Here is a 22,413-nt window from a genome sequence, read left to right as displayed (position 1 = left end):
GCGTTACATCAACGACACAGACCAGTCACATAACTCAGATGGGTTACGAGGTGTACCGAATAATGCAAACCATGACACACGATGATTAATATGGTGCGGATTGCATACACTCTTCTAATAGTCCCTATTTTTCTTGATCCTTCACCTCTATCCCTTATTTTGAGTCACCAGAGTGTCTCTTTAATACTCAAGGAAATTATATGGATCTACACTTGAGAGGACTTTGATGGCAACTTCCATTGGTCCGAGCCATTTTATTTAGTGCTCTTCTAGAGCTGCCACAACTGCTTTGTCCGTGCGGCTTATTAGATCGTCTCTAGCAGATCTTCTCTTAAAATAACCCCTTTTCTATGGTCTGGGTCAGGGAAAACGACCCGAGCAAATCCTCTAAAAAAATCAAGGCTCCCCCAAAACCCCGCAGTATATCCTTATTTCCCGGAACCCCTCATTTCCCCGAAGCCCTTGGCATCGTGACATTTTAGCCCACGTGGTTCCACCTGCCCTCTCCGTCACCTCTTTCATCGTCGGTGAAGTCTTCCGCTGTTCCCCACGCCCAGAGTTGACCCTCACCTTGCGACTGCCGTGGATCCGACTCGCAGCTCCGCTATGGCAGCGTCATCGCGACGCAACTTTTGTCGCGACTGATCTGTTGAGTCCCGATGTGTTCAACTAGATTTCCTGCGAAGCCCCCTCCGATCGTTGGTCCTCCCCGCAATCCGGAGGTGTCCGTGTTAATGGGTTTGGGAATTTTTCTTACGCTCGACGTGTCCAAAATGTAGTGTGCTCAAGGACAGCGCTTTCGGTTTGTATTTGATTGCTGGCTAGGATGTAAACGGGATCCCGCAAAAATCTGGTTTATTTTCGCGGGATACCGTTTGCTTCCGTGTTGCTGGTACTGCTCCGTATTTGTTGATTCAGATTACACTGAATTCGGATATGTTTTATGAAAAGAACTCTGTTTGGCCGGTTCCTGGATTCTGCATCCTCACTGCCGCGTGGGGTCACGCAGGGATCCCATTTAACCCCCTGAACCACTCCAGGTCGTCTCCTTCCGCTTACTTCCCCGACTCGACCGCGATCCCCATCTCCCCGTCCCTATCCCACTCCGACCTCCGCCGAAGAAGCAGCCGCCCTACTCCCCTCCTTCCGTCGGCCGGCGGCCGCCACCGTCTCCCCAAGCCCGGACGGCAGGCCCGGTCCCAGATCCGCACCTTGCTGCTGGTAAGCCCAGGCCCCAACGCCCGCTCTCTCACTCAACAAGTTTCCGAATCTGTAACCGACCCGAGAGATCCCCTTCCAGTATCGACGATCGATTTGTTTCACGCCTACTTTGCCCGAGCTCGCCGGGAATCTGTTGCTAGGCAAAAAGGATTCTTGCTTGCTGACGTGGCTCGCTGCGGGGTGGCTCTGGTCGCGGTCCTTGTCCCTATGTTTAAGTTTTAGAACGCACGAACTTGCGCTTATGTTTTCAGAACTTTCTCTCGGGCTGTGTAGTCAGTGTGGCCGTAGCTTCGGATTGGAGCTTACCACCACACAAGGCTACCGGACCTTGGAATATAGCTCATTTAGTCAGTTATGTCTAAATAAAAGCTATTGCATTCAAATTATCTTTAAATAAAAGCTACACAATTAGCAGTCGAGGACAAGAGATTATAATAATTTATCGACAGTATGATACTCACAGCTTCACAATCTGTTTTTGTATTACAGATTAGACTGCCAGTGTTATAACCATGTACTGTGGTTTTTGCAGATGTTGCTTGTGGTTCAACTATCTGAGATAAATAAACTCTGCTAATCAATCATGGAAGAACAACAAGTCAAGCCATCTCCTCCGCCTCCAGCTAGTCCTATGGATAGCCAGGACACAGCGGCACCTGCTGCTGTTGCTACTGTTGATTCTGTTTCTCATGCCACTTCAAATGCTTCAACCACTCAGGTTGCCAGTATAAGTCATGTTACCCCTTCATCCCCTCAAGCTTCAAATTCTGCCACCACACAAGATGCTGCAGGGCGCGAGTCACCATCATCCATGTTTTCCACATCGGGCTTATCTTCCTGGGCTAAGAACCTGAAAATCCCCCAGCCTTCTTCTGGCCAAGAATCACCAACAGGAAAAAATACATTTTCCCGCCTCACTAGTGGCCTTGGATTGCGATCATCTCCAAAAGATCAGCAGCAAGATGATAGTGCTGAAGGCAGCAGCACCCCAACAACAGCACAAGCTGGTGTTTTTGGTTCCTTGACAAAAGGCATTGTGGATTCTTCTAAGAATGCTGTTAAGGCAGTGCAAGTCAAGGCTCGCCACATGGTCTCACAGAATAAAAGACGATATCAGGTATTTATGTCCGTGCTTGTCATCTAAATTTTGAGTTACTCTTACATATTTAAATGCTTTTCGTGTCTCGTTTAATTTGTATACTGTAGCACTAGCATCATGAGTGTATGGCAGGCATTCATGCCCTCCGATTTAATAACAATGTTGTTCATCTATCACTCATTGTGGAAACTCTACAGTCAGAATATAATTCTCTTCAGCGCTTTGTTTGCTCCACAGCTCGCTTCTGAGATATGATGGGAACATTGTCTTGGAAAATGTTTTCTTTCATAAACCTATCCATGTTAGTAGTTATTTTAGCATTTGTCTCACATCAATCATTTTAATCAAAAGTACTTTTGTCTTTCTAATTGGATTTCATGATCAATTCCATGCCTTACAATGATAGTAAATCATCTGTCATTTGATAGTTGATACTGCGATATAATAGCAAGGACAATCAGGAATGCCATATGGAGAGTATGTTCAAACTTCTATAAGGGAGCAATGATCTCCATTTTCATTCTGTTTGTGATCATCTTTAGTTTGTTGGAAGTTAATTCTCTTGAACACCTTAAGAAACTATATGGCAAACAGTAGGCAAGATGATCGCTCGACAGCTTTATGTGCTTAGTATCAAAGACAGTAGCTGTTGACCTGGTTCTATTACCTATAACAGGAAGGAGGATTTGATTTAGATATGACATATATTACGGAGAACATAATCGCCATGGGTTTTCCTGCTGGTGATTTGAGTTCAGGGATTTTTGGATATTTTGAGGTCAGTGTGCTAAAAAGATATTGAAGTATGTTTACGCTTGCTCCTCTTTATTTGTCTTGAGAAGAAAACACACTATTACTTCTATTTCAGGGCTTCTACCGCAATCACATGGAGGAAGTCATCAGGTTCTTTGAAATGCATCACAAGGTATCTTTTGCTCTCTGTTAAGTTTCGTAGCATATATGCTACCTGGACAATTCCTTTCAGGTTGTTAATAGTGCCTTGCAAATTTCTGTTTCTTTTTTGCTTATTTATGCGCCTGTATGCTTGATGATACCTTCACCATGCTGCCATGCTGCATTGACTTAATAACATGTACTTACCAGCTTTTCTTTCTCGTAAAAAAGAAGCTTGCTTCATTATAAAAGTGTACTCTGAAATGACATAGGAATAACTGTTGGGAAAAAATTACTGGTGCCAGAATCAATGGGTTTACCCTTTTCTGTTATGATGAATGTGCGGTTAACTCTGTCATATTTTGTAATACATATCTTCCATAAGGTGAGGGGCACCAGATGATCATTTATATTTATATATGTTTCCATTTGCATGGCAGTGGTAATTATACTACAGCCATTGTATTTTGTTTCTATGAATTTTACATACATCTCTTTCTCTTTTTACCAGTGTGCAATTAATTCTAGAAGTTTTGTGGTTAACGATTTCCATGAATCAATGTTAACACCTATTTCTTGGAGTTCAGGAGATTCTGTGACGTCAGTGGGCTAGTTAGATTTCATTATTAAAGCCACTTGACTTCAATTTACATTTGCGACTTGATCTTTGTTTACATCATTTATGAAGCCAGTTAGGATTGTTACTTGCGGTTGTACTGTTTTATGCCTTTTAACCTCTATATTGATTATTATCTTGCAGGGGAAATATAAGGTGTACAACCTTTGCTCAGAAAGGCTGTATGATGCATCTCTTTTTGAGGGAAAGGTATGTGCAGCTTCCAGAAGTTTTGGTCGCATTTCTGCATCATGTGACACACATATAACTCACCAAAAAAGATGTTCAACCATACATACATTGACACATTAAATTTACTTGCTTCAGTTTACTTCTCATAGTTAGATAATGCAATACTAAATTTTGTTGTATATTCAAATTCAATGCCCATATTCAGGTAGCGTGCTTCCCTTTTGATGACCATAACTGCCCTCCGATACAACTTGTCATATCATTTTGCCAAAGTGCATACTCATGGTTGAAGGAGGACATAGAAAATGTGGTGGTTGTCCATTGCAAAGCTGGAAAGGCAAGGACAGGATTGATGATATCCAGTCTTCTGGTATACCTAAAGGTAAAATTAGTATTAGCATTGAATGCCAATTACAATTAGCAATGTCTTCTTTTGACCAAATCATACTAACAATGTATCATATGTAATGACAGTTCTTTCCTACTGCGGAGGAGTCCATTGAATACTACAATCAGAAAAGATGTGTAGATGGAAAAGGGCTTATTCTTCCGAGTCAGATTGTGAGCAACCCTCATAATATTTAAATTTATTGATAAACTTATTCAGTGTATTGTTCTTAAGGCATTGCAAAAATTACAGAGATACGTGAAGTACTTTGAGCGCATCTTAACTTATTTCAATGGTGAAAATCAGCCGCCTCGCAGGTGTTCACACTATTCCCTCCAATTATTTCAGTATGATCTGCATATATCTTGTAATTGTGTTACTAAGCATGTGATTACATTCTCCAGGTGCATGCTTAGGGGATTCCGCCTTCATAGGTGCCCCTATTGGATCAGGCCATCAATTACCGTGTCTAATCACAATGGTATTTCCATCATGATTGAACTGGAAAATATTCATCTCATGTATCATAATTAACAAAATAATAACTTGCTATGTTTTGAAGTTTTCTACTGCATTTAGTAATAAGCCTATCTATTATGCAGGTGTGCTCTTTTCTACGAAGAAGCATCCAAGAACAAAAGAACTAATGGTATGCCTTCTCACTAATAAACCATTCTGTATTTTTTTTCCCTTTGTTTACTAAGGCTTTAATCTGTAATCTGCAGAGATTATCAGTTCGAGTGTTTTTCTTTCATACAAGTATTCGAGTGGATTGTTCATATTGTGATTTCTATCTTTGTTTTGAGTTGGTAATGAAAATTGAAAACCACATGAGGACAGCTGTTTTTTATGTACCCAATGGTAAAAATAAACAAATATTTCACCTGGTTGACAGGATATCCCTCTTCTTGAAGCAGTCACATGTAGCCAACATATTTAGAACCAATATCTTGTTACGTTAATGATGAAATGTAAAAATTGTAGATCATAGAGTACATGAGATTAGGTGGAGAGAAAAAATTAACTAAGAAATACTAAGTAGCCGTTATTTGATTGATCGACAGTGGATACATGCCTAGCCCTTATCTGGTCCCAATATATAGATGGCTTAGTTGGTCCCTAAGTAAATTAAAAGGATACAATCTTATGTAATTCTGCTTGCCTAGCCAGTAGGATCTTAGCCCTTATCACGGGACATAAGAGGATACATGGCATATATTTTTTCTTCCGAAACAGGGATAAACAAAAAAGGCAAAAACGCTGCATTGCTCCCCATGTTCCTCTATAGATATAGATAACAAAGAACCATTTCATAGGTGCCTCATTGTTTTCCAATTCTATAATGCAACTAGTAGAAAAGGATTCTTTGGTGCAAGTGTCCAGAAGCGGAATAACATTTACCAGATTATCCTCACCTCTTCACATTTGCAAAAGATGATAATACCTCATGGTTTCCCATCGTATTCTGGATCTCTCTCATGATGACAAAAGGACAGTACTTTTAGATTCCAGTGAATATTACATGAGTGTCCGGTTTTATCGGTCTTATGCTAATCCGAAAGATTGCATGATTATCTGGTTGTTGCACTGCTATAAAGAAATTCGATTTGGAATTTGTGTGGTTGTTACTTGAGTGGCTACTATGTTTCTATTTACTTCTCCTGTTTCTTTGTTTCAGGCTTTATTTAGTACTCCCTCCGTTTTGCACTAAAACAGCGACAAGTATTTAGGAACGGAGGGAGTATAGTTTAGTGCTCCCTCCGATCCATAATAAGTGTCGCTGATTTAGTTCAAAATTTTCTTAAAGTTGTCATTGACACTTATTATGGATCGGAGGGAGTAGTGTTCTATTTGCTGTTATCCCTAAAACAAAGTACTAAAACATCAAAAGTTATTTTCTGGCTCTTATTTCACTGCCACCTATGATATGACCTCGTGAAGCTATTTCTAACTGTGTATATCATTGACTTACCATATCATTTGATATATTTGTTCTTTCATATTAAATGTGTCGGAAGTTATTCCTGTGTTAAACTGTATTTCTGATTCTTGTAACTCTTCTGTTCAAGTAATATAAGCTCCTAGTTCAATCATAGAAAAAGAGCTATTACTCTGCTCTCATCTGAAAATTTACTTTTCAACTTATTTTCAGCCTGAAGATTTTTGGTTTACTGCACCAAAGAAGGGAATTATGGTTTTTGCATTGCCTGGGGAGCCTGGATTAGCGGAGGTAGCTGGTGATTTCAAGATTCAATTTCATGATCGTCAGGGAGATTTCTACTGGTGAGCTCCATTTCCTAATGTCTGCATTATTCCTTTACCGAAGTCTCTGTCGTCTTGTCCTTGATGATTACAGTATCCTTTTATTGGATTGTTAGTCGCAGAGTTGTACATCTACACATAATTTTTATAGGATGTCATCAAAATTCAGACTGGAATCTGGAAAAAAATATATTATCTTAATACATCGCTTCACCTGTGTTTTTCAGCTGGCTAAATACAACAATGATGGAGAACAGAGTGACTTTGAATACAACTGATTTTGATGATTTTGACAAGGTAACTGATGTTTAATTGTTGATTTATTTATATGGGTAATATCTGTCAAGAGTCAAGACCTAATTTTTACCTATTCCACAAGCTCTACTAAATATTCACTCCTTATGGTTGAGTCTTATTTGGAATTCACACGAACCTTCAACCTGTCAATTTTTGTTCGATGGATTGGCCTGTAGTTCCAAAGTCAGGCTCTAGATTTTCTTTGTCAGTGTGGATGGAAATGATATGTTACTGGTGTGTGTGTTTGTTTTGAGAGGGTCCTATTTGTTTCTAACCGGTTATTATTATGTTGGCCAGAGAAAATTGCCGTCACCTGGGTTCCAAGTTGAGGTTGTTCTGGTAGATTATGATGGTACACTACCACCAAAGCAAAAACCAGCTGCTGGATCCGCTGATAAGAAACCTGATGCTAATTCATCTGCGAGCACTGGTACAAAAGAAAATAGTGCTGCACCTGCCGAGTCCAACAAAGAAGTTGGAACTGACGATAAGGATGATGTTTTTTCTGACAATGAGGCAGAAGATGGATCATCCAAGGGCAGGAAGGAGAAGGTCTCCAGCCATAATCAAGGTACAGCAAATGCAGCCAAACCTTCTGTAACAAGTGCTGCAGAAAAGGTGGCGTCGGCTGCTGCTAGCGGAATTGAGAAAATGACTATATCCAGTGATCAAGGAACTTCAAGGGCTCCTGATGCTACCTCTCTTAAAACTGAAGCTAGCAACCAGAGCAGCTCCACCACAGAACAACCACCTGCCATGGAATCTTCCAGCATGAGCGAGTTCAAGGCGATCGCTGCAGACGCTTCGGTCTTCTCGTTTGGAGACGAAGATGATTATGAAAGCGAATAACCCTGCCTCTGAATTTTGCGGGTGTGTTTGGTTTGTCATGTGTATAGTTACGTGCTTCAAGGACCATGATAGAATGCCAGTCCGAAGCAACATGGTAGCAAAGTTGAAACGAACCGATTTATTCTTCCATTTTGTGTTCACTGTAGTCTTTTATCAAGCTGTGAGATGTTGTATGCAGATGAAGTTATAACTCGACCAAGTTTGAATTTCGATAATACAGCTCCTATTTGTTTACAAATAGAAGTCCTTGTCGATTGATTCTCACATGGATGTTTGTGAGTTCTAGAAATCTAGAAACACTTTTATGCGGAAAAAAAGGGAGATTTCTGTTTGTTCTTTCTGTTGTACCCAGTGGCAGATGAACTTATAACTCGCCCAGTTTTGAATTCCGATAATGCAGTAGTAATGCAGCTCCTAATGTCTAACGGAGAAATTGTTGTAGGAGTACATGAATGTCGGTACGTCCCGAGACAACGCATTTACAACTTGGACATTCCGGGTGTGCAAAACCGGTTCCTTTGCTTAAGAGGGAAACTGTGATGTCTGCTTTGAGGGATCCCTCAAATTGGTTAGTCTATCGTGACAAACTGTAACTGAAATTATAGATTCTTTGAGATATCAGCCTAAGGGCACTTCCAGTAGCCTCCATTTTCTCCCGTTTGTGCATTCGAGGGTGTGAAATCAAAGAGGACTCTCAAATCCTTTATATTTGTCCAGAATGTCTACCCTCCATATTTATTCTCCAAATTTGAGGGTGAAATAGGGGTTTATTGTTTTGTCCACCACACCATTAATTTATCCTCTTTTTTGTCTCCCATTTTTCTCTCCATTTCTCCTCTCTCGTGCTTTCTTCTCCATCAGTATTTACCTTTGAACTATTAATGCAATCACTAGATTAATGCAATCGTGCAATCAAAGTGACATGAGCCGTGCGATCCGCGACCTGTGGCTGGGACGCTCGTGCGGAGTTCACACCTCCACTTAACTCAGTCTTTGTGATAACCCCCAGCGCATAGGATTCTTATCTTCTAAACCCCCCCCCCCCCCTCTATCAAACTCCCAAATCTTCTTTCCCAAACAAACGGTTCCTGGTTTTCTGGCTGTATCGATCGTTCGCCGCCGCCGACCGCGTATCGCTGCCGCCGCCCGGCCGATACAGGATTCGGACGCCCGCTGCCTGAAACGATCCGCAGGTTCCGAGAGCTTGACACGCCACAACGATCAGCTCGCCCTTCCTCACAAAATGAATTAGTCTCTGGAACAAGAGCAGCAGAGGAACCATGGTGCTCTACTGTTCTATGGATTGAAAAGTAACCTGATACTGTTCATCAACAAACAAAAATAGTGAAACGCTTGATTCATAATGCTTGTTCAAAAATAATAATCTGGTAAATTGTTCTTCAATATGTAGAGAGAGAAAGGAGGTTCTTTCTTAATTGAAACTAGATAAGGACATGAACTTCAGAAACATAAGCTTGTACCTGGTCATTTAGATTACTTTGTATGTGGCCAATTGTTACAACTTTGTCAGTTTAGTTCATTCCAAGTTCTACTTTAGAACATGAATATTTATGTTCCCCTGATCGACGTGAGATGGTTTAACTAGTCAGAATCATGTCAGTTTCAGTTCATTCCAAGTTCTACTATAGAACATGCATACTTCTTATATATAGTTCAAGTCTGCATTTACCCTGCGATTATGCATGCATTCACCACTGCTTTGCTCGTCCGTATGGAGAGAGAGAGAGAGAGGGGAGGAGAGAGATAGTACTAGTAGGGATCGTTTCAGGCAGTGGGCATCCCAATCTTGTATCGGCCGGGCGGGCGGGCGACGGCGGCGAACGATTGATACGGCCAGAGAACCAGGAACCGCCTGTTTGGGAAAGAACATTTGGGAGATTCATAGCAGGGGGTTTTCAGAAGAAAAGAATCCTGTGCCTCAGGAGGTTATCGCAAAGACTGAGTTAAGTGGAGGCGGGAGCTCCGCACGAGCGTCCCAGCCACAGGTCACGGATCGCACGGCTCTGATCACTTTGATTGCAGGATTGCATTAATCTAGCGATTGCACAGCAAACGGATGATGTTTATATCATATATGTATGTGTAAAGTATAATTAAAATGAAAAGGAATAGTGAACTAGACAAACAAAAAAGACAAATAAGTATCCAAAGATACCATGATATCATATGTGTAAAGTATAATTAAAATGAACAGGAATAGTGAACTAGACAAACAAAAAAGACAAATAAGTATCCAAAGATACCATGATATCTTCCATCCGCATTTGCACGGAGATGACAATGGGTTCTCCTCACAAATACCCGAATGGACACAAGTCTCAAAACCTTTGCTCCAGCACAATCGTCATGCTGATTATTGCTGTTTGCCACCGATGATCTCCATACAAAGAATCACCTTAAAAAGAATCACCTTAAGTGCCCCCGTGAGCACCAAATTCGGTACATGAGGCGATCCTCCATCGGCAAGAAGTAGCTGATATGTACAACAAGCTTCTGCCACACCATTTCCATACATATCAGAAAGGCAAGCTCAACGAAAGGAGCAACTACACTCATAATTAAGTCTCTTTGGCGTAACGGTACAGGAAAAGGGCGATGACCAAAAACAGGGGGGTGACAACCAAACCATGACAGAACAGATCATGAGGCAAAATGCTCTAATTTATCATTCCACCACACAGCAACACAATGGTCAAGTTCAACTAATTTCAAATAGCACAGATTAAGTTTTTAAAAGATCCAGCGAATGCTCACACCACTCATGTTGACATAGATCCACCAGATGGTTCGGACACCATTCACTCATTCATTACAGGCTTGTTCTCATTGGCCTTGAACCTCTGGTCCTTTGGCTTTTGCTCCTCCATTTTCCTGTTATCATCAGTAGGCCAAAAGGGTCACAACAAATATAACAATAGAATAGAAAATACAGCTAGTAGTAATAACACTTGATATACACCAAACTGAAACATCCATTATCCATTACAACGACACTTTGAAGCCTCAGGAAACACGACGCAAACAAAACAATGCTCTTATGCTAAGCTTAAGTGCACACACAAAAACTAAAATTAAGGTTGACAATGAGCTTTAAACTAAACATAATATTTAGCACATACTAAATGATATTTCACCATACCAACAAATTAAAGTTCAGCCTTTTCAATTAAAAGTATTAATTTTCTAAGTGAAGTGCGATACTGTAAAATTAAAATTGGTCTTTCACAATGGCATGTTGCAACTAACATGATTTTTGAAGTTGGATGGGAGTAAGGGGAGCTACCTAAACAATGGGTAGTTTCTAAAATTATAGAACACAAACAACCTCAGTTTCCTCAGTACAAAACGGCTCTGTAATATTGTATGCTTGTGGTCATATAGCAGTGCAAAATTAATTCAGTACAGTTCAAGTCTATGCAATCAAGTATGGGCATCATATCAGTTTAAACATCCTAATACTGTCTGTTCCAGATTCATATCAGTTTAAACATCCTATACTGTTCCAGATTAAAACAGGCGTCCAATAAGATAGGTTCTTTCTTTGCACTGTAATAGTGCACCTTGGTTCCACATTAAATCCTAGAAGGATATTAAAATATTTGAAACAAAAAGTATGATTCCTAAGCAGGTATGGAATTTAAGATTATTCTACAGGCTTGCCATACACTGTCAAAGGGAGATGTATATGTCATCTCATATCATGTGGTTCATTTACCACATATGAAAAGAGCAGCTACTCGTAGTCACAACTTCTCTTACAACACGCTAACAGTGAAATTATGGCATCGTGTCTGCATAATTGATGTTAAAAGTTAGCTTTCGACTAAACTCAGAAGACCATTATGATTCCCAAACAATTGTTCTCAGTGCGAACCCATATGACGAAGTAATACAATCATCAAAAGGAGAGAAAGGGTTTTAAGACAGAAATTTGGAGAATTGCAGAAATACTATGGTTTCTCGCGCACACCATCCTTAATGGCAAACGACACATGCACAAATCAGACGCAGCCGAGAGAACCGGCAAAAATCGAGAAGAAAAAGTTCTGAGGATATTTTACATCGTGGACTAGTACGAAGGAACCGGCCGTGGAACCGAATCGAGAAAACAGAACGGGGGAAATGGAACAATAGGTGATCCGTGGAGAGACGGGGGCTTCTCGGATGAGCTAGGGGAGGAGGTTACCTCTTGTCGGAGGAGGCGCCGCCCTTCTGGCTGAGGAAGGAGCGGAACAGGGGAGAGTTCACGTCGTAGATCATCTTCCTTCTTCTTTCTTCGCCGCCGCCGATGCAATTGTTGGCTAGGGTTTGGGGGAGATGGAAGATTTGTTTGGGAGTCGAATTCCAGAGGCAGCTTTCTATACGTGGCACCGGCGGCGCTGCCACCTAATCCTGGCCATCGGGCCGAGGCACGCCAGAAAAGCACGGCCCACGCCACGGCACGGCACGGGCCAAATCAGGCTGGTCAGGCACGAAGCCCACCACGTGACAGGTTTTTTCCTGAGATCGGGACAAGCACAGCACGGGAACGGACCCGGCACGGCACGAACGGCACGAGATCGCCCGGAACGGGATGTCACGGAAAATAAGCTTGGCTGGGATGAGGCATCAGATTTCCTCGAAGCGGCATGACCGCACGAACGGCACCCGGAAAGCACGAGGCGGAGTTTTGGCATTTTGGGCCAAGAGCAGTCCACGCGGCGAGAAAACGGGCCAACGGAGCCTTGCGCAGCACGAAGCCCACGAAGCCAGAGCGCCCAGCAGAACGAATGGGCCAAAACAGCCCTAACAGGCCTATTCAGCCCGACCATGCCTTTCTCAGGCCTTCGGACTTCCGTGTCGCCGGGCCAGGCACGAAATGTCCACGGGCCAGGCTTTTTCCTCAGATGTGGCCCATTTTGTGCCGTCCCGTGCCGTCCCGTGCCGGGCCGTGCCGGGTCGGCCCGATGGCCAGGAGTACTCCCACCATTTCTCTACGGCCTGATTCCTTTGCAGCCCGGCCTGCTACCAACACTTCAGGCCTTTAGCAATGCCAAAAGCCCAAAACTAGCTTAAGATTCTAAACTTTTATTTTGCGAGCTAAGAATTCAAAACTCTTGTAGACTAGCCCTGAGATTAACAATAAATTTTGGTAACTATTGTTTTGGTTTGCATAAACATTTGTTCGAAAAAAATCAATGTAAAAGGAGTCGTCTTTCTTGTATTGTAATTAAAAACATGTACCACTCACACTGTTCATGAATAAATATAGTTATATAATCACGAAGAGTTTTGGGAGGATTATATTGTGTGCTCATCATAACCTAAACATAAATTATCTTTCTATATCTAGGCCCTCAAAATTTCTAAGGGGGGTTTCTTTAAAAGACAAATCCGAAGGGCTGTTTGGGGAGTGCAGTATTGCTTAGTAAAGTTTCAGAAATTCAAGCTATTTGGTTGTGCACGGATGGGAAACAACTAAAAATGAGTCTGTCTCAATTCAGATAGGTGGTCTGAATGTGGTGGAATGCTCAACAATTATCTTTATATGTATATATTATGTAATATATACAAACATAATGTAATTATATTATAACACAAGTATTTCTAGTAGAAATAAGTAGATGTATTAGGCAAAAACATCTATTCAGTGAAAACTTGAAAACTTTCAATTCTAACCATTAAATCTCAAAACGGAATAGATAAAAGATAGAACCTGCAATCATTTAAACACATTTATGAAAACTCTCCTAGACCTCTGCATGCACAATTCGTGCAATGGTTTGTCAACCTGCAGTGGCAATCATATTGAACCTGAGCTTTCATCTGCAGCATCAGCTAGGTACTTTCTGTAGCCCTCCATTTAGCAAACAAGTAAACAGGCCAGTATTACAATGGCAAAGTGTAAACATCATGAGGCGCATATGGCATACTGTATAACCACTGCATATCTATTTCTTTTGTTTCTGTTCGTGGAAATGTTTCAGAAATAAGTGTCATATGTACATCAATCTACATTTGCTACCAGGGAAGTTGGTAGCTGGACGCTTGCATCAACGGATGTGCAAAGTAGGCCCCCAAAGTTAAAGCTGTGATTGTGATGTAAGGTAATCTGATGAACTCCTTGTAATAATCTTCCGGCAGTTTCTGCCGACCATCGACAATTGCAGCAAACGGCACAACACTAGTCCTCTTCTTCAAAACCTCGAAGGCTTCACCGTAGCGTGATGCCAGCCTCCTATCTCCGTTCCAAACACCAAACAGATGGTGACCAATTAACCCAACGGAAGCCGCAACAGCAACTGAGTTGCCCATCCATAGGGTGTGAGCTAAGCACCAAATTACCTGCCCTACAAACTATAAGATAAATGTTGATTAAAATGCTACAGGATAGAGCATGTATTTAACAAGATGCACAAATAGCTTCAAATTTCCAAGCAGAAAACAATTTCATGACCAAAATATATCTTATAAGCATGGCCTTCAGCAAACTACCTGTGGATGTCTGGTGATGCGCATTATTCCAGTTTCCCACATGTGTAATTTTGGCTTGTCCACAGCTGCCACTTCTAAAAGATTGAAAGTAGAAGGATATAAAAACAAGAATGAGATGAAGGACGAGAGCCAAACAAGCTCATGAATGCCTGTGATGCCTTGAACTTGCCACAACTGAATACCATCATAACGATGATTTATGAAGTAGACCTGCAAGATAGGACAGTTTATAAGATACAGGATGGTTTAGAAATTTAGACACCATCCGTCAGAAGAAAAAAACCATGCCAAACACTCACAATAGTACTAACTGCTAGAGGCAGTGATATTCCAGCAAACAGCACGCGATAAGCTCGCTCCCCTATTATTTTCTCACCAGTTTCACGCAAGCTTGCCATGCCGCTATGGACTACAGCAAAAATGATGGTAAGGAGCAACAAAACGACCTGCAATGAGAAGACAGAGGGTAAGAATATGTAATCACAGGGCTACAATTCGCAAAGCTAACAAGTACATAGCAGAGTTAACATATTAACATACAAGTTGTTAATTGTTCCTTTCCCAAAACAGAAGATGTTAAATGTATTTCTACCATCCAGAAAATGAACAGTCAAACAAACGAACAGAGAAGAAAGACTTGATTTATCCCTAGTCTTGAGAACTGATCTGTAGGTAGATGATCTGATGACATTTTTTATATATGTTTTTCTTTCGACAGCTTACACACAAGTGTTCCGATATTAATTACATATTTATATCCCTAGTATCAAAGAGCTGCTATGATTCACTATGTACAGTACAACAAAATTAAGATGGACATACCAACACTCCAACAGTGTGAGTTAATATAGGCACTTGGGAAACAAATAAATTTAAAAGATAGTCCCGCAAGAATAGACAGTCAAGCACTTACTTTGTCTCGGAAAATGTGATTCACGCCCGGCATGCATGCAAAAGAAGGTTTTACTTGGTTATTATTGAATTACTAGCAGCATACCCGTGTGTGACTACAAACTACGAAATACATGTTTAAAATGATATATTTGTTCTTTTTGATTACCTACTATCTCAAATCATACTCCCTCCGATCCATAATAAATGTCGGCCTGTCGGAGATTTAGTACAAAGTTATGCTAATGTACTAAATCCCCGACACTTATTATGGATCGGAGTATAATTCATGTTCATTTTCATCTTAACGGTTTGTGTCAATTCAATAAGTAATATGATAAATAATAAAATAAAATCATGTGATGCAACCCAAAGATGACGGACCGCCGGCACCAATTAAGTCTTTTATGGAGTATAAAGATAGGATTGAAAATATGAAGGACATTTTGATCGTAAAGTGACAACTGGATTCCATTTAAATTGAAAACTGCCGATCATCTGAAGCATGGTATTGCATAAACTCAAAACTGTTACATTAATTGGGTAGTAGCAGGCCTGTACAGTTTAGCTGCGCTGTTGTGCTTTTTGGTTCTTCGTGTTCTAAGCTTTCTATTGCTCAGCTACTGCTATACACGCTGATTCAAATTCGTGGCAAAACAGAAGATCATGCAATTGCGGGGCAGAAGACTGCAAGGATCACATTCACGAGCAATATACGCATCTCAGTTCTTCTAGTCATTCAGGCACCAAGGTGCAAAAACCACACATTCTCTAGCAATACAGGCAAGAAGAAAGCAGAACCAACGCAAACTAACCCAATCCGTCAGGAACATTCAGGAGTTTACTAATCAGCAGCTAGCTCGCACAAGAGCAAACGGACTGAATTAATCGCCGAGCAATAAGTAAGAGAGAGGATCCTGTAGAGCGCACCTCGTGGCTATCAGAGACGGCGGCGACGGCGTCAACGAAGCTGGTCCCGAACCCGGTGGCCGGGTCGATCCAAAGCACGTTGAGCCCGTAGAGCACGACGGCGAGTATCCCGCCGAAGTAGGCCCACGACACCACCCGCTGGTCGCCGAGCCGGAACACCGCCGAGTCCTCACCCACGAGGCCTCCCACTCCCCCGCTAGCCTCCCCCTCAATCTCACCGTCCTCCTCCTCCTCGTCGACGCCGCCGATGGAGGAGCCCCCCCTCGCGCGGGCCGGGAAGGAGGACGAGGAGGAGGAGAGGAGGCGGGGGAGCAGAGGGGAGGGTGATGGTGGTGATGCTGTGGGTGGGTGATTGAGGAAGGGTGGGTTTGGCGGCGGCCGCGGGAGGCGGAGACGGTGGAGGCGCTGGTGGTGGTGGTGGAGGAGCGGCGGCGGGGCGGCAGCGAGGTGGAGGCGGAGGTGGGAAGCCATGGCCGGCGCGGGGGGTGGTGGTGTGGGGGCGGAGCTGGTCGATGGAGCTTGTTGGGGCTAGTGGTGGCGGTGGGCGGTGGTGGTGGGGGGGTGCGCGTGGGGTTAGAGTGGTGGCGGCATCTTTGAGGAGGGGGCGGAAGGAGGAACAGAGGATGCGGTGTTTGGAGCGTGGTGCTCTCCTGACGTTGGCGGGCGCCGGGCGGCCGGACGTGGCGGGTTCCGGACGCACGAGGGTGCGACGCGAGCAACGGCGCCCGGAGGGTAACTGGGACTGTTGCCGGCAGTTAATTTGGACCGGAGAGCCGGCCTGGAGGCGGCAAACAAAGGCTGATTGACGGAATGACGGGGGAGTCCGGACGGTGGACGGTGGAATTGCAGGCCCCGTTTGGAACATGGTATTTTTAAGGAAATCCGTGCGTTGCAACTTTTTTTCGATCACCAAATATTTATTTAAAAAAGTTTTCTTCCGAAGACTGAGTCTCTATACTCTAGCCTCTTAAAATAGAACAATACATTTTTTTCTAAAAATTATATAACATCACCCGATCAAAAAAGTTTCGAGAGTGATTCACTTAATTTTTTTTAGTTCTCTCCACTATCTCACTTCACCCGTTAAAACAAAAGAGTTAGAAGAGGCAACAAATTTATGTTTTGGCAACTGGATGTTCTCTCTACTATGCCATAGCCGCCGCCACCATTCTCTCTCGCAGTCTGTCTCATTAGCTTCTTCTAACAATTTGTCCTCTCCTCGTGTAATTTAGCCCTAGAAGGAGACGGCCGTGGCTGGGAAACGAAAGAGGGGACCAGCCGTGGCCGCACCTGGGAGACAGAGGGGACGGCCGTGGCTTCGGTTCCTTGCCCGATAGGTGCCCGATCAAGTCTCATCTTCCGACTCCCGTAGTGTTTCGGCGGAGCGATCGTTTTCTCATCAGATTCGGAGTTATTGCCCGACTCTCGTGACGATCCTGCTTGCGATGGATTCCCTTGTGGAGTTACAGTCCAATTCGGTGCAGGTAACAGGCCAGCCGGCTTAGTAGTTCCAATCCAATTTGGTACAGGTAACGGGCTAGTCAGCTTAGTAGGCCTAATATACATGCAATTTTGGGGGCCCACAAATTTTTTGGGAAGTTTGACAGACGACGGTGAAGGAAACGGTCCGTATTTTTTAGATAGGTATAGATTTGGAGCAAAAGAATTCCTAAACACCGTTTGGAACACAGAAATCCATCCTGAAAAAAGGAAAGTTTCCTCTACTACCGTTTTCACAGGAAAATCAAAGGAAATGAAACATCCATCAAGATCTCATGGCTCATTCGTTTGGAGTAATTTCAAAGAAAAAACACAAAATTTGGGATTCCATGGGAAGATGCATTCGGTTCGTAGGAAATGAGCAAAACAAATCCTTAGAATATTCCCTCCGTTTCATAATTCTTGTCGAAATATTACATGTATCTAAACAGCTTTTAGAAATAGAAGATACATCTATTTTGGGGCAAATTTGAGACAAGAATTATGAAACGGAGGAAATACTATTCATTTCATGTTTTTATGAAGGAAACTCGACATCTAGTCCAACCTTATTTTTTTCAAAAGAATGAGGCAAACTCAATCCTTAGTTTGGCAATTGCCACCTACTTTTCATATGCTTTATTTCCTCCAAACCGAATAAGCCCCAGTTTTTCAAAGGGAAACCAAAGAAATGAAACATCCGCCCAGATCTCAGTTTTTCCTTCCGTTATGTTGATCGAGGCAAACAATGGTGTTTTTGTTCTTCATTAGCTGCACTAGCTGCACCTGTCGGCGATCAGAGAAGACGTACACGTACACAGTCATCACATCAAGACACCATTATTTTTTGATATTCTAATCTAAAGACCTCACATGCATGTCATTAATATGCATGACCAGTCTACTCGTTAGGGAAATTCGGTACTATATGAGAAATGCAATTCACCCCTAAATACAAAAGTTACGGAAATAATTATGATTGCTTAAAAGGGATTTCATAGGTTCATGCATTGTGAGTTTCCTGTGTTCCAAACGGTCACTATGAAAAAAATTCTGTATTTTTCAATCCTCTGTTTTCCACCGGCATTCCTATTCTATTCATGTGTTTTTCTCTTTCCCGTGTTTTGAAATCCTGCGTTCCAAACGGGTTCGCAAAAGATAATTACAGATAGTTCCGGTAAGATATCATATATATTTTTTTTACAAAAAGTAGCTCACTGTTTTTAAAACATCAATTTACAGTTCACTCCACATTTCCAAAAGCATAAAACCCTATTTGCAAGAATAGTTAAGGCTTGATGTACATGTACTATTACCGGGTACAAATCTTTTTGCATTTCCTTAGGGTGTGCCATCACCTACGTCACTCCCATTGGATTCGCCCATGATCCATAGTGAAATGCAAATGCAATTTCGAATAATTTACCAATTGACCTAAGCTACTCCCTCCGAACCTAAACTAAAACCACGACAGCAATTTAGGCTCCCACTGGATTCGCCCATGATCCATAGTGACATGCAAATGCAATTTCAAATAATTTACCAATTGACCTAAGCTACTCCCTCCGAACCTAAACTAAAACCACGACAGCAATTTAGGATTGGAGGAGTAGCTCCCAAAACACCAATAGGCTCCAAACATGTTGATGATGTATCCCCTGAACTACACACTGACAATTGATTCATGATTCATTGACAGAACGAAGTTAATGCTTCAGGCCGAGGCCTTGCAGCACCATGAAAAACCCAAGCACGGCTGGATAGGGGAAGAAGCTGGACACACCCACCGTCCCAGGAGGAAGATGAGATCATGAGACGAAGGACAAGAAGCAGGACGATGAAGAAGAAGGATGACGAGGTGGCCTTTGCTCCAGGAAGACCTACTGATGCTGAACATGTTGCGAAGAACAACTATTTTTTTTTGAAAGGAAAACACCTGGATATATTAAGAATCAATCACCCTCGTACAAGCGTGAGTCTGAGACAAGAGAGGGTAACACACAGTGGGGTACATCATAGCCTAACAAGAGGTCTGACTGGACAGTGCGGCCTAATTTCGCAAGTTCATGTGCCACGCCATTGCCAGCCCTATCAACGTTGTGAAACGTCACTGAGGCGAAGTGTCCTGCAAGATTTTTTATGTCGCCGATGATTCCGGCTATCTCTGATCGATTAAGAGTCTTCATGCACAAACCAGACACAAGGTTGGCACAATCAAATTCGACCTCCAGTTTCCTTCCTGGGTCGATATGAGCAGCAATTAATCCCTTTAAGCAAGCAAGGCTTTCGGCCACTAGTGCAGAAGAAACTCTGCCCAGATTACCCCACGCAGACCACAACACATTTCCCAAGTTGTCTCTTAACACCGCTCCCCAGGTAGCATCTTGAGTCTGTGGGTCAAAACCCGCATCGGTGTTCAGTTTGAGCCAGCCAGGGGGTGGTCGGCTCCAATTGCTAGTGCAGGGAGTGGCAGTGGCCACCAGCTTGGGTGGGCTGCAGAGCATCGGAGCTTTCTCTTTGCTATCAACATTGTGTTGCAAATCTCTTACACCCTCCAAAGTATCTACCAAATTCTTTAGGAAAACCACCGAGTCACCAACAGTAGCTTTTTTGTAACATCCCAAAATTTTAAACTTTTCATATGCATTGTATTCATGAGCATCATGCCACAATTGCATTTTTGAATCAAGGCTTTGAAAAGGTTGTACTTCATTTTAAACCTTAGGTTTTTCACCCATTTGAGCTTTGAATTTTAAACCTATAGGGTTCATCTAGAAAAAGGGGTTTATTGCATAAATGAGCTACCCCATAATTTTTAATATTTAATTTGGAGTTGAAAAACTATTTTATTCAAATAGCTATAAAGCCCTAAAGGCATTTATATGTCAAATGTATTTTTATATATTTTATTTTGAGGGGAAACTAGTCCCAAAAGTTGAATCATATTATAATATGATTTTACAAATTTTCTGAAATTTATTTGAATCAATTTGGAGTTCAAAATCAAAAGTTATAAAAGAAAAACAGAAAAGGAAAAAAAGGAAAAGGAAAGAAGAAAAAAAAAAGAATCGGACCGACCCAACTGGGCCGGCCCGCTTACCCGCGCCCGACCCGCAGCCCAGTGGCCAGCGCGCGCCGCGTGAGCCACCGACAGGTGGGACCCAGCTGTCGGGGTCGTCTTCCCCCTAGGGAAAGCGCCCGCGCGTCACGGCGTGATCCCCGCGCGCCGTCGCCGCCGCCATCACCGTGCGCCGTCCCCTCCGTGCTTCGCTCCCTTGCCGAGCGCATCATTATAAAGCCAGAGCACCCCCGCGTCTTTCCCCTCTGCTTGCCCCCTCTCTCACGCGCCCACGCTACTGAAATTCCTCGTCAGAGCCGCACGGATGCTGCCGCGTTTCTTGGTCACCGCCGGCGACAGAAAGGTCAAGCTCCGCCGCCGCTTGCCTCTTTGTTCTCCCCTCACCTTCACGCATCTGCTGACGCGTCTCTTCTCTCGTTTTGAGCACCGCAGCTCCCCGTCGACCCGGACTCGAAGCCTCGCCGCCGCCGCCGCGTTTTCGTCGTCCTAGGCAACGCCATTGTCACCCCCAAGCTGCGCCGACGCCCCCATCGTCTTCGCCCAGACGAGCCGCCTCTCCCGCGCCCTTCCCCGAGCCCAACCGTCCCAGGGAACAGTAAAGCTTCTGTACATTCAATGTACTCTACGGATAGAGGAATACATAAAGTTGAACATAATAAAATGAGAAATTGAAAGATTTCGTTGAAATTGTTTCCTAGTTCTTCTTCCAAGCGCAGGATAACCTCAAGGGGTTGTGGTTTTTTTTCTACCAATGGGGGCTTTCCCTTCACCGCCCCCATGGGGGTGGTCCACAGGGTTCATAACTACCCCTCTTACTATGGGGCGTTTACCTAGCCAACACTTAGATCCGGCTCTACCCAAACTTTTTTGGTTCACCCCAACATTACCCACTTGTCCGACTATTGCTAAGCAGTTTTGGGATACTAAACGGACCTCCCCAGATGGTAATCTTAAAGTGGCTGATTTACCCTCTTTTGCAATAAGTTTCGCTACAGCACCTGCTGCTCTAGCTAATTGGCCACCCCTTCCACGTGTGATTTCTATGTTATTAGTAACCGCATCCAATCTCCGAAAAGTCCCGATTGTTTCTATTTTTGGAATGGCATATTTACGGAATCCCCATGAATAGGATCAAACCTTATTCCATTTCCATAAGATTCTTCTTTCTTATTCTTAAGCAAGCCCTCGAGAGGGCTTAGTTGATCATGATTTTTGTTTTCTCTTTCTTTTCCTTTTTGTTTGTTTCGAGAAAGATATCGAAGAAATAAGTAATAGGTAGGGATGACAGGATTTGAACCTGTGACATTTTGTACCCAAAACAAACGCGCCCCGATTGTTTCTATTTTTGGAATGGCATATTTACGGAATCCCCATGAATAGGATCAAACCTTATTCCATTTCCATAAGATTCTTCTTTCTTATTCTTAAGAAAAAAACAAACGGATCTGAATTTGACTGAAATGCACGATCTTCACAGGTATCACTTTTCACGATACCTAAAAGGTGGAATAGCGATTTGCGAGCCATTTCCTATAAGACGCAAATGGATGCGTCTCTAACTCCATAGAGATTACTTCTCAATACAATTTCTTTCAAATTTACTAAAATTTCTAAGAAGAAAATTACGATATGGAAAAGAAGACAGGAATTGTGTACAATGGCATTGTACAACAATTTGGAAAAGGGATGTAGCTGTAATTCACTAGTTATTCCAGAGGCTC

The 22,413-nt window shown here is 42.7% G+C and overlaps 3 protein-coding genes, 1 long non-coding RNA gene and 1 other non-coding gene across 5 annotated transcripts in view; 1 reads left to right on the top strand and 4 right to left on the bottom strand.

The window, feature by feature from the left end:
- The first annotated feature begins 1,038 nt into the window (after positions 1-1,038).
- Positions 1,039-8,082, top strand: LOC100846535 (phosphatidylinositol 3,4,5-trisphosphate 3-phosphatase and protein-tyrosine-phosphatase PTEN2A). Its single transcript, XM_003576603.4, has 13 exons — positions 1,039-1,221; positions 1,754-2,338; positions 2,997-3,098; positions 3,189-3,245; positions 3,975-4,040; positions 4,228-4,404; positions 4,497-4,583; positions 4,663-4,727; positions 4,815-4,891; positions 5,013-5,059; positions 6,563-6,693; positions 6,900-6,969; positions 7,267-8,082. Exons 2-13 carry the CDS (start codon positions 1,805-1,807, stop codon positions 7,816-7,818), a joined length of 1,965 nt encoding a protein of 654 aa, XP_003576651.1. The 5' UTR covers positions 1,039-1,221; positions 1,754-1,804; the 3' UTR covers positions 7,819-8,082.
- Positions 8,083-10,320: 2,238 nt separating this feature from the next.
- Positions 10,321-12,186, bottom strand: LOC100844108 (wound-induced basic protein). The gene is made up of 2 exons (XM_003576596.4): positions 12,026-12,186; positions 10,321-10,710 (listed from the first exon to the last, which is right to left on the bottom strand). Exons 1-2 carry the CDS (start codon positions 12,097-12,099, stop codon positions 10,638-10,640), a joined length of 147 nt encoding a protein of 48 aa, XP_003576644.1. The 5' UTR covers positions 12,100-12,186; the 3' UTR covers positions 10,321-10,637.
- A 1,466-nt stretch (positions 12,187-13,652) lies between these two features.
- Positions 13,653-16,726, bottom strand: LOC100842276 (15-cis-zeta-carotene isomerase, chloroplastic). Its single transcript, XM_003576591.4, has 4 exons — positions 16,135-16,726; positions 14,613-14,759; positions 14,314-14,523; positions 13,653-14,175 (listed from the first exon to the last, which is right to left on the bottom strand). The coding sequence occupies exons 1-4, from the start codon at positions 16,603-16,605 to the stop codon at positions 13,840-13,842; spliced, it is 1,164 nt and encodes a 387-aa protein (XP_003576639.1). The 5' UTR covers positions 16,606-16,726; the 3' UTR covers positions 13,653-13,839.
- On the bottom strand, positions 15,365-15,515 carry MIR5181B (microRNA MIR5181b). Its single transcript, NR_126905.1, has one exon. It is a non-coding gene; the product is annotated as a microRNA MIR5181b (primary transcript).
- A 4,549-nt stretch (positions 16,727-21,275) lies between the features above and the next one.
- LOC112272514 overlaps positions 21,276-22,413 on the bottom strand; it is an 8,966-nt gene continuing 7,828 nt past the window's right edge. The window contains exon 3 of the long non-coding RNA XR_002966453.1: positions 21,276-21,293. This is a non-coding gene — a long non-coding RNA (uncharacterized LOC112272514). The remainder of the gene's footprint in view (positions 21,294-22,413) is intronic.

The sequence above is a fragment of the Brachypodium distachyon genome, chromosome 4, assembly GCF_000005505.3.
Source record: "Brachypodium distachyon strain Bd21 chromosome 4, Brachypodium_distachyon_v3.0, whole genome shotgun sequence".
Lineage (NCBI taxonomy): Eukaryota > Viridiplantae > Streptophyta > Magnoliopsida > Poales > Poaceae > Brachypodium > Brachypodium distachyon.
The sequence above is the reverse complement of the archived record's forward strand: the minus strand, read 5'-3'. Positions and strand labels throughout refer to the sequence as shown.